The sequence below is a fragment of the Pan troglodytes genome, chromosome 15, assembly GCF_028858775.2.
Source record: "Pan troglodytes isolate AG18354 chromosome 15, NHGRI_mPanTro3-v2.0_pri, whole genome shotgun sequence".
NCBI lineage: Eukaryota > Metazoa > Chordata > Mammalia > Primates > Hominidae > Pan > Pan troglodytes.
Window position 1 is genome coordinate 72,947,350 of NC_072413.2, and position 14,203 is coordinate 72,961,552.

A 14,203-nucleotide genomic window follows, 5' to 3' on the forward strand; every position below is an offset into this window, starting at 1 on the left:
TAAAATAAAATATAAAATAAAAATGCAAAGGCTCAAAACTAGTTAAGTAATTTTTAAAGAAAAGAATTAAGCAAGAAAAAATTTCTTACCAGAGATAAAAACTTTTCAATAAAACAATAGTTGCTGGGTGCAGTGGCTCACGCCTATAATCCCAGCATTTTGGGAGGCCAAGGGGGGTGGATAGCTTGATCCCAGAAGTTCAAGAGCAGCCTGGGCAACCTGGCAAAACCTAATCTCTACAAAAAATACAAAAGGCTTGTGTCTGTAAATCCCAATTACTGGGGAGGCTGAGGTGGGAGGATCAATCACCTGAGCCTGGGAGGTCAAGGCTTCAGTGAGCTGTGATGGCGCCACTGCACTCCAGCCTGGGCAATAGAGTGAGGTCCTATCTTAAAAAAAAAAAAAAAAAGACAATTGTTAAGATAATATCATATTGATTCAGAAATAGGCAAATTCAGCAATGAAACCAAATAGCCGCCAAACAGACTCACATATTATAGAAACTTGACATATGACAGTGGTGACATTAAAAATCACTGGAGAAAGAATGGAAAAATAAAATTGGATTCACACCTCTCACCTTACATAAAAAGCAATTCCAAATTATATGTAATTCCAATTCCAATTATATGTAAAGATAAATGTTTTAGTAATCAGAAGAAAATATAGGAGATTATATTTATAATTGTGGATTAGGGAAGAATGTCTTCTTTTTTTTTGTTTGTTTGTTTGTTTGTTTTCAGACAAGGACTCACTCTGCCACTCAGGCTGGAGTGCAGTAGTATGATCACGGCTCACTTCAGCCTTGACTTCCCAGGCTCAAGAGATCCTCCCACTTCAGCCTCCCAAATAGCTGGGACCAGAGGTGTGAGCCACCATTCCTGGCTAATTTAAAAAAAATTTTTTTTTGTAGAGACAAGGTCTTGCTCTGTTACCCAGGTTGGTCTCAAGCTTTGGAGCTCAAGTGATCCTCCCACCTTGGCCTCCCAAAGTATTGGGATTACAGGCGTGAGCCACTGCACCTGGATGGATTTTTAAATTTTTTTATTTTTTTGAGTTGAAGTCTCACTCTGTTGCTTAGGCTGGATTGCAGTGGTGCTATCACAGCTCACTGCAAATTCAAACTCCTAGGCTCAAACAAACCTCTCACCTCTGCCTCCCAAGTAGCTGGCACTACAGGCACATAGTAGCTGCCACTGTACTTGGCTAATTTAAAAAATTTCTTGTAGAGATGGCATCATGCTATTTTTCCCAGACTTGTCTAGAACTCCTCGCTTCAAGTGATCCTCCTACCTTGGCCTCCCAAATTGTTGGGATTATAGGTATGTAATCCCAACACCTGGCAAATCCACTGCGCTTGGCTGAATTTCTGAAATAAGACAGAAAAGGCATTACGTAAAAAAGACAAGGTTGATACATTTTAACACATTAAAATCAAGAATTCTGTTCAAAGACATCTCAAAGTAAAGAAGACAAGCCATAATTGGGAGAAGACACTTATTTATATAATAAATAATTGAAAGAAGATTAGTATCTAGAATATAAAAAGAACTCTTACAAATCTACTTGGAAAAATTTTTAAGCCAAAAACAGTAGGTAAAAGGCACAACAAACAATTCACAAAAAACTCATGGCCAACAAACACATGAAAATATGAACAGTAATCAGGAAAATGCAAATTAAGACCACAGTAAAATATACTTTTATACCTACCTGATTCCCAAATAATAAGATATTTGATAATATCACATGTCAGTAAGGATGTAGGTCAGCTGAAAGTCTTTAAATATTGCTGGAGGGAGCATACATTAATTGAACCACTTGGTACCACTAGATCTATTTGTAGAGTTGAACATTCATATAGCCTCTGATCTAGCTGTTCCACTTATATAAGTGCCAAGACATACACAGGACTATTTATAGTTTATGTTCACCCACCCCCCTAAAAAGATTGGAAACAACCCAAATATCTGTTGAAAAAAATGAATACATAAATTATGCTACAGTCACATGAAATATTAGTGCAAATAAGAGAACTACAAGTTCTTACCAGTACAAATTCACCAGTGCAAATAAGAGAATAACAAGTACATGTAACAACATGGATAAATTTTATGAATGTCATATTGAGCAGAAAAAAGCAAAATATACCACATATTTCCTAAATTGTAAAATAACACGGAACATAAATTTTACCATCTTAACCTTTTTAAGTGTACAGTTTAGTGAAACTAAACTGGCATGAAGTACATTCACATTGTTGTGAAATATAAATGCACAACCAGGCCGGGTGCAGTGGCTCACGCCTGTAATCCCAGCACTTTGGGAGGCTGAGGCAGGCGGATCACGAGGTCAGATAGAGACCATCCTGGCTAACATGGTGAAACCCCGTCTCTACTAAAAATACAAAAAAATTAGCCGGGCGTGGTGGCAGGCACCTGTAGTCCCAGCTACTGGGGAGGCTGAGGCAGGAGAATGGCGTGAACCTGGGAGGCGGAGCTTGCAGTGAGCTGAGATCGCGCCACTGCACTCCAGCCTGGGTGACAGAGCAAGACCCTGTCTCAAAAAAATATATAAATAAATAAATAAATAAATAAATAAATAAATGCACAACCATTATCCACCATCTATCTCTAGAACTCTTCTCAACTTGCAAAACTAAAACTCTGAAGCCATTAAACAGCAACTCTCTCCCTCCCCTCAGACCCTGGCAATCACAGTTCCACTTTCTTTCTTTCCTTTATCTTTTTTGAGACAGGGTCTTGCCCTGCTGCCCAAGCTGGGGTGCAGTGGCAGGATCATAGCTCACTGCAGGATCATACATAGCTCACTGCAGCCTCGACCTCCCAGGCTCAAGAGATCCTCCCCCCTCAGCCTCCCAAGTAGTTGGGACTACAGACATGCATTACCACACCTAGCTAATTTTTAAATTTTTTGTACAGCTGGGGGTTTTGATATGTTGTCAGGGCTGGTTTCAACTCTTGGGCTCAAGCCATCCTCCCACCTTGTCCTCCCAAAGTGCTGGGATTCGGGTGTGAGCTACTGTGCCTGGCCAACACAGCTTTGCTTTCTATCTCTATTAATTCGAATATTTTAGTTTCAAAGTGAGGGATTGGTTCACATTCCTCAACCTGTTTGTCGTCATGCTTTATAACTTGCATACACACACATATAAATTCTTCAGTATATATAAAATACTATATACCTTGTTTTTTTTGTTGCTGTTGTTGTTTGTTTTTGAGACACAGTCTTGCTCTGTCACCCAGGCTGGAGTGCAGTGACACAATCTCAGCTCACTGCAACCTCCACCTCCCAGGTTCAAGCTATTCTCCTGCCTCAGCCTCCCTAGTAGCTGGGACTACAGACATATGCCACCACCTCCCGCTAATTTTTGTATTTTCAGTAGAGACAGGGTTTACCCACGTTGGCCAGACTGGTCCCAAACTCCTGACTTTCAGGTGATCTGCCCACCTTGGCCTCCCCAAGTGCTGGGATTACAGGCATGAGCCACTATGCCTGGCCTATATACCTTATTTTTTAAATGACTTGATATATGAAAAAATAATGACAATATCCAAAATTGGCTATAATATGGTAAATGCTAGGCAGTATGTAAATTGATACAATTTTAAAGACATTTAAAAATTAACACACAATTAGCCAGGCATGGTGGTGTGTGCCTGTAGTCCCAGCTACTCAAAAGGCTGAGGTGGGAGGATTATTTGAGCCAGGGGAGGTTGAGGCTGCAGTGAGCAGTGAGCACGCCACTGCACTCCAGCCTGGGCAACAGTGTGAGACCCTGTCTCAAAACAAACAAACAAATCAATAAATAAAAACTAAAACACAGCAAAATTGACAAATATTTTATGGCTTTTTAGAGCAACTGTATTTTCAACTTCAATTTCTGATGCTCATTGCTAATACATAGAAATATAGTTTTTGTATCCTTGCTAAACTTATGTTCTAGGAGGTTTTGTTTTTGTTGCTGTTGACTCTGGGATTTTCTGTGTAGACTATCATGTCTTCTGTGAACAGGGACAGTTTCTTTCCATTCTGTATGCTTTTTCTTTTTCTTGCCTTATTGCAAGGGCTAGGACTTCACGTATAATTTAAATACGAGTGGTGAAAGTAGACATCCTTGCCTTGTCCTGATCTTAGGGAGAAAGCAATCTTTTACTGTGAAGTATGATTTTTAGGTGTAGGATTTTGTAGATACCCTTTATCGAGTTCAGGAAGTTCCCTTTTGTTCTAGTTTTCTGAGAGTTTGTATCATGAATATTGAATTTTGTCAAATGTTTCTTCCTGCATCAATTGACATGATCATGTGGTTTTACTTCTCAGATTGTTAATATGGCATATTACATTGATTTTTAAGTGTTTAATCAGCTTTGCATTCCAGGTTTATGTTTCACTTTGTAATTACATATTATTCTTTTTTTATGTATTGCAGGATTTGATGTGCTAATAATTTGTTGCAATTTTTGCTTCTATGTTCATGAGAGATATTAATCTGTAATTTTCTTTTCTTTGTACTACCTTTGGCTAACTTTGGTATTGACATAATCTTTTTGGAGGGCAATTTGTTAATTGTAACAAAAGTCTAAAATGTGCTCGCCTATGGATTCCACTTTGAAGAATTTATCTTAAGGAAATAGAGATTTCTATTACACACATACTTTGGGTTCAGGTAGACCTGGATTTAAGTATGAACCCAATCCTTTATTAACTGCTTAAATTCTGTGGGTCTGTTTCCCAATCTGTAAAATGGGGATAAGAGGACCTATTTCAGACCTTATTAACTGAGACAATTCACACACAGTGCCCAACAACCAGTAAGCTTTAAGTAAATGGTAACTCTTGGTATTATGTTATACTCTCTGGCCTCTCTGTAGGAGGACAATTCTGTCCAAATCAGAGGATGTCATCTTTGCTTCTGTATTGGCTCCCACTTTGAATCTCCTTAATCTTCCTCATCTCTTAATTTCGCCGTCTTCTGTTAGACGTGTTAGGCCTTGAGAATACAAAAGCAACAAAAGATATCGTCCTTGTTTTCAGAGACATGAACCTCCTAGACACAGGCGCAAACGGTACCAAGCAATGTAACAGGACAAAAGTGAGACGTCTGCCCAAGGGGCAGCCGACCCTGGACACGCATTCAGAGCGTCAGTGTCAGCTGACACTCGGGAGTGACAGCTCGGGCAGTCACCGAGCTGGGAAGACAGGAGGGAGTGCCGCAACTTCTTCAGTGTAGCCTTAAGTCGCGGTGAGGGGCGCGTAGAGACTTGCCGCTGCCATAGCAACGGGACCAGCCACCCTCTACAGGCCTGACGGGTTACTTCCGTTCACCGTCGGCTGAGCCAAGAAAGGCCGCTTCCGATCCTCCAGCCCCCGAGGCGCGGGGGCGCGCGGACGCCCGGTTATAACTGAACAACCCGAGCCCCACGTCTCTGATTGGCTCAGGCAGAGGAAGGGGGCGGGAGATCGGCAACGAAGGGCGTGGCCGGCTTCCACTCAAACTTGAAGTTTCCCCCCCTCCCCTCACAGCGGAAGCCGACCTCGCCCGCCCCGGAAGTGCAAACTGTGTGGTCTGGCAGGTGTGGATTCCGCCGGTGAAGGCTGAAGGCAGCTACCTTAAAGATGCCGGGATCCGCAGCGAAGGGCTCGGAGTTGTCAGAGAGGATCGAGAGCTTCGTGGAGACCCTGAAGCGGGGTGGTGGGCCGCGCAGCTCCGAGGAAATGGCTCGGGAGACCCTGGGGCTGCTGCGCCAGATCATCACGGACCACCACTGGAGCAACGCGGGTGAGGCCGGCCTGCCTCCGCCGGCGAACCTGGCCCCTGTCTGTTCCCGATCCCAGGGCTGAAAATTTCCCAGGCCTCACTTCGCGTTGGCTCCTCTTATCCTCTCTCTTTTGGACTGTAGGGGAGCTGATGGAGCTGATCCGCAGAGAGGGCAGGAGGATGACGGCCGCTCAGCCCTCCGAGACCACCGTGGGCAACATGGTGCGGAGAGTGCTCAAGATTATCCGGGAGGAGTATGGCAGGTCAGGCTCACGTCCTGGGCTCCTGGTTGGATCCAGTGACACTTTTTGCACGGGCCCCTCTACCTGCTCGGAGACTTTATTGGAGCTGAACAGCCCTTGTTACCTGCCTGACCACTCCTCCTCCCCACCTCTCTCTTTGGGTCTTGTTGCCTCTATAGACTCCATGGACGCAGCGACGAGAGTGATCAGCAGGAGTCCCTGCACAAACTGTTGACATCCGGAGGCCTAAACGAGGATTTCAGCTTCCATTATGCCCAACTCCAGTCCAACATCATTGAGGCGATTAATGAGCTGCTAGTGGAGCTGGGTAAGAGGCCTGATCGCTGGGAAAATGGGACTGGTCACAGGCAAATAAGGGAACAGAAGCCCCTGAAGGTTGTTCATTAGCAGAGATGGGAGATTAGCTGTCTTCTGGTTCTCAGAGGTTTGTCCTCCTTCCTGAGTAGGAAATGTTGCAACAGGTGACAGGACCAAAGTAATCCTCTCTACTTTTCCTTACCCAACCCTTGATAGACTGCAGATCTGTGGAGTGGAACAGACTCTATTAGGACAGAGTTTTATTTTCATTGTAAAGAAACAAAATGAACTCCCTAGAGAACCAAGGTCGATAGACCTCCTTCACTATCTGAATTTTTATACACACGTACACGTATACCATTTCTATCCCCCTTGTCATTGCGGTCCAAGTGACTTGCAGATATTCATTGTAATCAGAGGATGAAGAAGCTGCTTCCAAATTCCTCCTCCATTTTTTCTTCTCTGGCCAGTCTCTCTCATGTAGAAGTGTTGTGGCCACCTTTTGGAGGAAGACTTCTTTTAGGCCGAAGCTCTGTTTACCCTATTCTCAGCACTTTAGGATTTCCCAGATTGCCATTCCTTGGCTGAATCTACTGTCTTCAAAATCAGTTGTAAGGAGCTCTGTAGTGACAGAGGTGGTTCATAGGTAGGGGTACTTCTGGAAGAGGGCAGGCAGAAAATCCCAGAGGAGTGGGGCTTTTAAGAAATTGTGACATAGCTGGGCGTGGTGGCTCACACCTGTAATCCCACAACTTTGGGAGGCCAAGGTGAGTGGATTGCTTGAGACCAGGAGTTCAAAACCAGCCTGGGCAACATAGTGGGATCCTGTCTCTATTAAAAAAAAAGAAATTGTGACATTTCACTTTAAGCACATTAACCCTGTGGTACCAGGGTCTGCTAGGTGGGCAGTGCATGTGAAGGGCCGACATCTTTTTCCGTACACGCATAATGTGTGTTTGTGATATAGCAATTTCATATATATATATATATATATATATATATATATATATATATTTTTTTTTTTTTTTTTTTTTTGCAAAACCGTTCTTACAGAAGGGACAACGGAGAACATTGCAGCCCAGGCTCTGGAGCACATTCACTCCAATGAGGTGATCATGACCATTGGCTTCTCCCGAACAGTAGAGGCCTTCCTCAAAGAGGCTGCCCGAAAGAGGAAATTCCATGTCATTGTAGCAGAGTGTGCTCCTTTCTGCCAGGTAAGGAGACTGCTGGAGTTGCTACTAAGAAAAATGAAAAATGAAGAAGAAATAAACAAGAGATGGGTAGGGCCATTCCAACCTTGAATTGATAAGCAAGACTTTGAGACACTGAGAAGATAAAGTAAAACATTAAGTGAATTTTCAAGGTGTTCGTCCTGTGAACATTCATAAATAGTGGTTTAAGAAAGTTGGGGCCGGGAGCGATGGCTCATGCCTGTAATCCCAGCACTTTGGGAGGCTGGGCGGGTGGATTACCTGAGGTCAGGAGTTCGAGAGCAGCCTGGCCAACATGACGAAACCCCGTCTCCACCAAAAATACAAAAATTAGCTGGGCGTGGTGGCACATGCCTGTAATCCCAGCTACTCTGGAGGGTGAGGCAGGAGAATTGCTTGAACCTGGAAGGCAGAGGTTGCAATGAGCTAAGATAGCGCCACTGCACTCCAGCCTGGACGACAGAGCAGGACTCTGTCTCAAAAAAAAAAAAAAAAAAAGATGGCGAGCTGCTGGGTTCAAGGAAAGATAACTTGATTCTTTTAGGAATCAAAGCAGGGTAAATTACCTTGGGGATGACTGATGCTTGGTCTGACCTCACTTGATCCTAAGTAAATAATAGGTCTCAAAAAGGAAATATGTAAGGATGCAGGATGTTTTAAAATAATGAGCCAGGAGCTATCTTGTCAGCAATCGTGATTATATTATACATGCATGTTGTATTTCCAGTTTTATGGCTGCTCTGGTGCTGCTGTGGAGCATTAGACATTTATTAGCTTCCCCTGGGCTTCCCTACAGCTTACCAGAGCTATGAGAGTCTGAAAAATCAGTTGTCCGAAAAATGAGTTATCTATTGGAAATTATGTGCTGGATATGCCCATATCACACAATTCCCCAGATCCAGTTACATTTGAGAGCACTTTTCACTATTTCTCACTCTTTCTCTTAGAATCAGCCTTTCCCTCCCATTGCAGGGTCATGAAATGGCTGTGAATTTGTCCAAAGCAGGTATTGAGACAACTGTCATGACTGATGCTGCCATTTTTGCCGTTATGTCAAGAGTCAACAAGGTGGGTATATCTGGAGTTATGTTGAATTCATGAAGATTATGTTTCTAAAATATTGATTTTTATCTCCTCCTGTAATATCCACGGTGAGAGAATAAAGTTTCTAGCACCTTTCAAAGTACATACTTAGGCCTTTTTAATCTGTTAACTGAATTTCTTTTCCCTTTTTTCTGCATCATTGTTCCTCTCTTGGAGTAGCCTCTAAATTTGGTTGAAGCATTGAAAAGAATGAAGTATTAAATAGATCTAAGGCAAGAGTGTCAGTTTCTAGGGATTGGCTACAGGGCTCCTGCCTTATGCTCAAAGAGCTTGGCAGTTGTGGATAGTGAATGAAAAAGATTCCTGGCTTCTCAAAAGGTATGGCATCTCAGTTTCCAGAAAATATGGGACTGAGAGCAGTAGGTTTTGCAGTTTCTTGTCCCATTTTACATTCATTCTTTCCTTGGAAACCTACTTTTAAGCTAGAACTTGTATTGAGCCAGGGATCCCTTCACCTCTACCAGTCTGTGACCCCTCACGATACCAATTCTGAGGTCTGAGCATTTAGCTTTTTGTGGCCAGTGGCCCTTTTAGGGCTCCACCCCCAGGATGGCTCACATTTTTTGTCTTGTCCCAAAGGTGATCATTGGCACGAAGACCATCCTGGCCAATGGGGCCCTGAGAGCTGTGACAGGAACTCACACTCTGGCACTGGCAGCAAAACACCATTCCACCCCACTCATCGTCTGTGCACCTATGTTCAAACTTTCTCCACAGGTAAGTGTGTCTGTCTCTAGCTAGCTAAAGCCAGCAGAAAAGAAGGAAGCCAAAGGGTAGGCTTGAACTCTGGGACTTCAACCACCTCACTCCAGGGCCTCCATTTATCTGCATTTACTCAATGGATTACACCCAGTGGAGGCTGGAAAGAACCACAGAAGTCTTGATTCAGTAAAACAGTTGAGAGTTCTCAGCTGTCAACTTTAGGAAGTCAAGATTGTAAGGACAATATGTAGTTGGGAAAGGTCTTTTGCTTACGATTGCCACCACTCCCTGTTGCCTGACCATTTCTGAAAATGCCAAGCAGGTTGAAAGTAGGATCATAGAATCAGTTTTGTTATTGTTGCAGGGCCTGTCCTTTGTAACCTGAATACAAGCAGGGACTAAGTGAAGAGCCATTTCATCAGTGATAGAAGCTATTTGCTTTGAAAACATCAACCTATTTATAGGTCTCTATTTTTTAAATTGAGGTGAAGTTCACATAACATACAATTAACCATTTTAAAGTATACAATGTAGTGATATCTAGTACATTCACAGCATTGTACAACCACCACTCTCTAGTTTCAAAACTTTTTCTCCACTGTAGAAAAACACCCTGTACCCATTAAGTAATCTCTCCCTATTTCTCCTTCTCCCCATCTCCTCCAATCTGCTCCTGTCTCTATGGATTTGCCCATTTTGTATAAAAGGAATCATATAATATGTGACATGTTGTGCCTGACTTTTTTCACTTAGCATGATGTTTTCAAAGTTCATCCATGTTGTAATGTCAGAATTTCCTTTCGAGGCTGAATAATATTCCATTATATGAACATACCACAATTTATTAATCCATTCATCTGTTTATGGGCATTTGGGTTGGTTCCAGCTTTTGGCTTTTGTGAATAATGCTGCTATAAGCATCTGTGTGTAAGTTTTCTGTGTGGACATATGTTTTCATCTCTAGGGTACATACCTAGGAGTGGAATTGCTGGGTCTCTAGTTTTTATAAATTTTTTCCTTTTTAGTTCCCCAATGAAGAAGACTCATTTCATAAGTTTGTGGCTCCTGAAGAAGTCCTGCCATTCACAGAAGGTACAGAAGCTGTGTGTGCATGCGTGCATGTGTTGTGTGTATTCGGGGTTTGTGTGTGCATGTGTTTTGGTCTTTTTGTTGTTTTGTTGGTCAGTAGAACTGAATGCTGTCAAGTTGTGTTTTTTATCATACTTCTTGTGGGGACTGTTTTCTTTGCAAGCTCAAAGTGCTTGAGGACCTGATCAAGTCCATGTTAATTTGTTCTGAGACAAATATATTTTAGATTTGTTGGGGCTATTGTGGGTTGGATCATTTAGCATTGTCTGGGTTTGGCTTTGCATGCTGTTTGAGATATAGACAACAACCAGTTGGGAAAATGTACCTGTTTTCCTGCTATAAGGAGTCATTTTGGTGAATTGACTTCCAAAGGAAGCAGGTTGTGAAATGTTCCTCCTTAGAAAACTCACCTGTAGCCTGGATAGTCTCATGTCTTGGGGTTCTTTTCTCTGGCTTCTTCTGAAGGCAGCAGCTCAGCTCATTACGCCTGCAGCCTCATCAGCAAGGGTGGCCTTACACACCATCTGAGAGCAACGCATAGTAGTTGTTGGGGTCCTAGTTCCTCTTGGAAGTTGATTGACTTCATCCCTTTATTTAAATAAACATTCAATCTTCAAGAAATAGTTATTGAGCACCTACAATGTATCCAGCACTCTTCTAGGCACTGAAGATAAAACAATGAATGAAAAAGATAAGGCCCTGTTCCCACACATTCTATTGTGGAAGACAGATGAGAAAGTATCAGGTCATGGGATGCCTGAGGACAAGCAAGGCTGATGTGGTAGAAAGTGGCTAGGGGCCTGAGATTGAGGAAGGGTCTTAATGAGATGACATTTCAGCTGAGTCCTGAATGAACAGAGTCCACCATATGAAGATCATAGTTTTCTATGAGCTGGTGCAGGGGCTTAGCCAGTTAGAAAAGGATGGCCATACATGGCTAGACAGTAATGAGCAAGGGGGAGAGTGGTCCAAATTGTAATTCATGTGGTGTGTCAGGGAGGGCCCAGATCTTAAACTTCAATCCTGAGTTTGAATTTTATTCTGAGGGCTGTGCAGAGGCATGGGAGAGTTGTAAGCAGGGATTGTCATGATCTGAAGTCATCTCTTCTGGTTTGCATTTTTCCATAGCTTCCCGTCCTTGGGGAGCTAATATGCCTGCATTCTCGAGCCTGGAATCTATATGCTACTTAATTATGAGAGAGGGAGCCTCAGTTTTACCTTTAGCATGTGTGCTTGCCTTTCAGGGGACATTCTGGAGAAGGTCAGCGTGCATTGCCCTGTGTTTGACTACGTCCCCCCAGAGCTCATTACCCTCTTTATCTCCAACATTGGTGGGAATGCACCTTCCTACATCTACCGCCTGATGAGTGAACTCTACCATCCTGATGATCATGTTTTATGACTGACCACACGTGTCCTAAGCAGATTGCTTAGGCAGATACAGGATGAAGAGGAGACTTGAGTGTTGCTGCTGAAGCACATCCTTGCAATGTGGGAGTGCACAGGAGTCCACCTAAAAAAAAAATCCTTGATACTGTTGCCTGCCTTTTTAGTCACCCCGTAACAAGGGCACACATCCCGGACTGTGTCTTGCCTTTCAGATCTTAACAGAGCAGCAGGGCTTAACTTGTTGATTTTGGAGCCTCTTAGTGACCTGGTTGCGTCTGTGTCAGGAACTTAAACTTTCTGGTTCAGTAGTGTGTTAAACATAACACTGAATACCTTACTGGGATACAGATTTTTGCTCAGAAATGGCTATGACACTTTTTCTAGGCTCTACCAATAAAAGCCACTTGAAGGTTCCATAGTTGGTTTATTTATTGTCCTACTCTGACAGAACTGCTTGAAACAGCAGCAGCAGAGCCTTTTTTGTGTTTGCGTAGAGGGCTGTAGTTAGCGGGAAAAGTGTACAACATGGTAGTACTGGCCAGATGCAGTGGCTCCCACTTGTAATCCTGGACTTTGGGAGGCTGAGGTGGGAGGCTTGTTTGAGGCTTGTTTGAGGCCTAGAGTTTGAGATTAGCCTGGCAACATAGCAGGCTTGTTTGAGGCTTGTTTGAGGCCTAGAGTTTGAGATTAGCCTGGCAACATAGCAAGATCCTGTCTCTACATTAAAATATTTTTAAAAATTAGCCAGACATGGTGGCACATGCCTGTGGCCTCGCTATGCTGGAGGCTGAGGTGGGAGGATCACTTGAGCCCAGGAGTTCAAGGCTTCAGTGAGCTATCATTGTACCACTGCACTCCTGCCTGGATGATAGAGCAGGACTCTGTCTGTAAAAAAATAAAAAAACAAGTACAAATGAAAGTATAGTTTCCCTTACAATTCACTGCTCCTGGCCCCAAACAGTTTGTTCATAGTCTAAAACAGTAGTTCCAAAACCTCGCTGATCATCAGAATCACCTGAGAGTGATTCCTATCACTCACTCACACAGTCTTGGGATTCATCTCAGTCCTACTGCATCTCATCTCAGGGTTACTACCTGGGAATCTGTTTAAAGCTTCCCAGAAAAGGATAGTCTCATGTAGTGTTTATAGGACTATAAATTGGTACAGCCTTTTAGAGGGCAATTTGGAAGCTGTATTTCTAGAATTCTTTGTACAAGCAAAAAGATTTATACAGAGTGTTCAGTGTAGTAGTTGTAATGTCATAGCCTAAGTGTCCAGCAATAGGAGAAAGGTTGAGTAAGTATTGACAGTTACACCGTGGAACATTATACATGGCAATAGAAGTTTCAAAAGGATGGCTGGAGGGGCAGTGTCTGGATTGAAGGCATTTGGGCTGGTTCACTGCATTTAATGTGAATTTGTTACCAATATTTAAAAATCTGGAGATTGCACATTTCAAAAATTCAGATTTCTTGCTTTTCTTGAAAACTCAAATTTGGCAACTCTGGGCCAACATTTCCAAATGGCAGTAGTTAGTTTGTGGTTGGGTAACATCTGATGCCATTGGATGGAACATCTCCAGTTTTCTGCAGTTCCTACTGGATCCATTTAACTCATTTATGTTATCTGCCTAACCCCTGTAGGCATTTGAGTTGTGATCCTGGTGTTAAAAGAATGGGACAGATTTGCAAGGAAGTCCATTTGATACTCTGTTAGTTAAAAACAAGCTGGGGAAAAAAACACAACAAGCTGCAGAGCAATATGCATAATACGGACTCATTTCCATAAAACAACACTGGCTGGGCGCAATGGCTCATGCCTATAATCCCAGCACTTTGGGAGGCCGAGGAGGGCAGATCACTTGAGGTCAGGAGTTTGAGACCAGCCTGGTCAAAATGGCGAAACTAAAATACTATAATAAAATTTTTAGTCTCCACTAAAAATACAAAAATTAGCCAGGTGTGGTTGCGGGTACCTGTAGTCCCAGCTACTTGGGAGGCTGAACTCGGGAAGTGGAGGTTGCAGTGAGCAGTGCCACTGGGCCACTGCACTTTAGCCTGGGCAACAGTGGGTGAGACTCTGTCTCACAAAAACAAAACAAAATTATATGTACACGCATAGGGAAACAGTGTAGAAGTATAAAACCAAGCACGGCAAGCAGAGGGACATCCTCTAATTTTGTTGACATGTTTATGCTTACATATTGTTTCCGGTTTTTAACCTAAAAAGTCTCCCAGGTGATCCAGATTTTCTGCCATGTTTAGGAACTAGTGGTCCAAAGCAGGGCCTCTTGTGCAGTGTCTGTGTGGGTGGAGGGAGCACTAAGAATCTGCATGTTTAACAAACACCCTGTGGGCTTTGAACA

The 14,203-nt window shown here is 43.0% G+C and overlaps 1 protein-coding gene across 1 annotated transcript; it reads left to right on the forward strand.

Moving 5' to 3' along the window:
• Positions 1–5,340: 5,340 nt before the first annotated feature.
• EIF2B2 (eukaryotic translation initiation factor 2B subunit beta) lies at positions 5,341–12,251 on the forward strand. The gene is made up of 8 exons (XM_001159118.6): positions 5,341–5,800; positions 5,922–6,042; positions 6,201–6,349; positions 7,393–7,556; positions 8,526–8,621; positions 9,237–9,374; positions 10,385–10,451; positions 11,693–12,251. The coding sequence occupies exons 1-8, from the start codon at positions 5,638–5,640 to the stop codon at positions 11,848–11,850; spliced, it is 1,056 nt and encodes a 351-aa protein (XP_001159118.1). The 5' UTR covers positions 5,341–5,637; the 3' UTR covers positions 11,851–12,251.
• The last annotated feature ends 1,952 nt before the right edge of the window (positions 12,252–14,203 follow it).

Bases quoted from the DNA above. Each gene is read 5' to 3' on its own strand.
- EIF2B2 (XM_001159118.6), top strand. From the start codon at position 5,638: ATGCCGGGATCCGCAGCGAAGGGCTCGGAGTTGTCAGAGAGGATCGAG. The intron at 6,043-6,200 runs GTCAGGCTCACG...TTGCCTCTATAG, and splicing joins ATCCGGGAGGAGTATGGCAG to ACTCCATGGACGCAGCGACG. The intron at 7,557-8,525 runs GTAAGGAGACTG...CTCCCATTGCAG, and splicing joins AGTGTGCTCCTTTCTGCCAG to GGTCATGAAATGGCTGTGAA.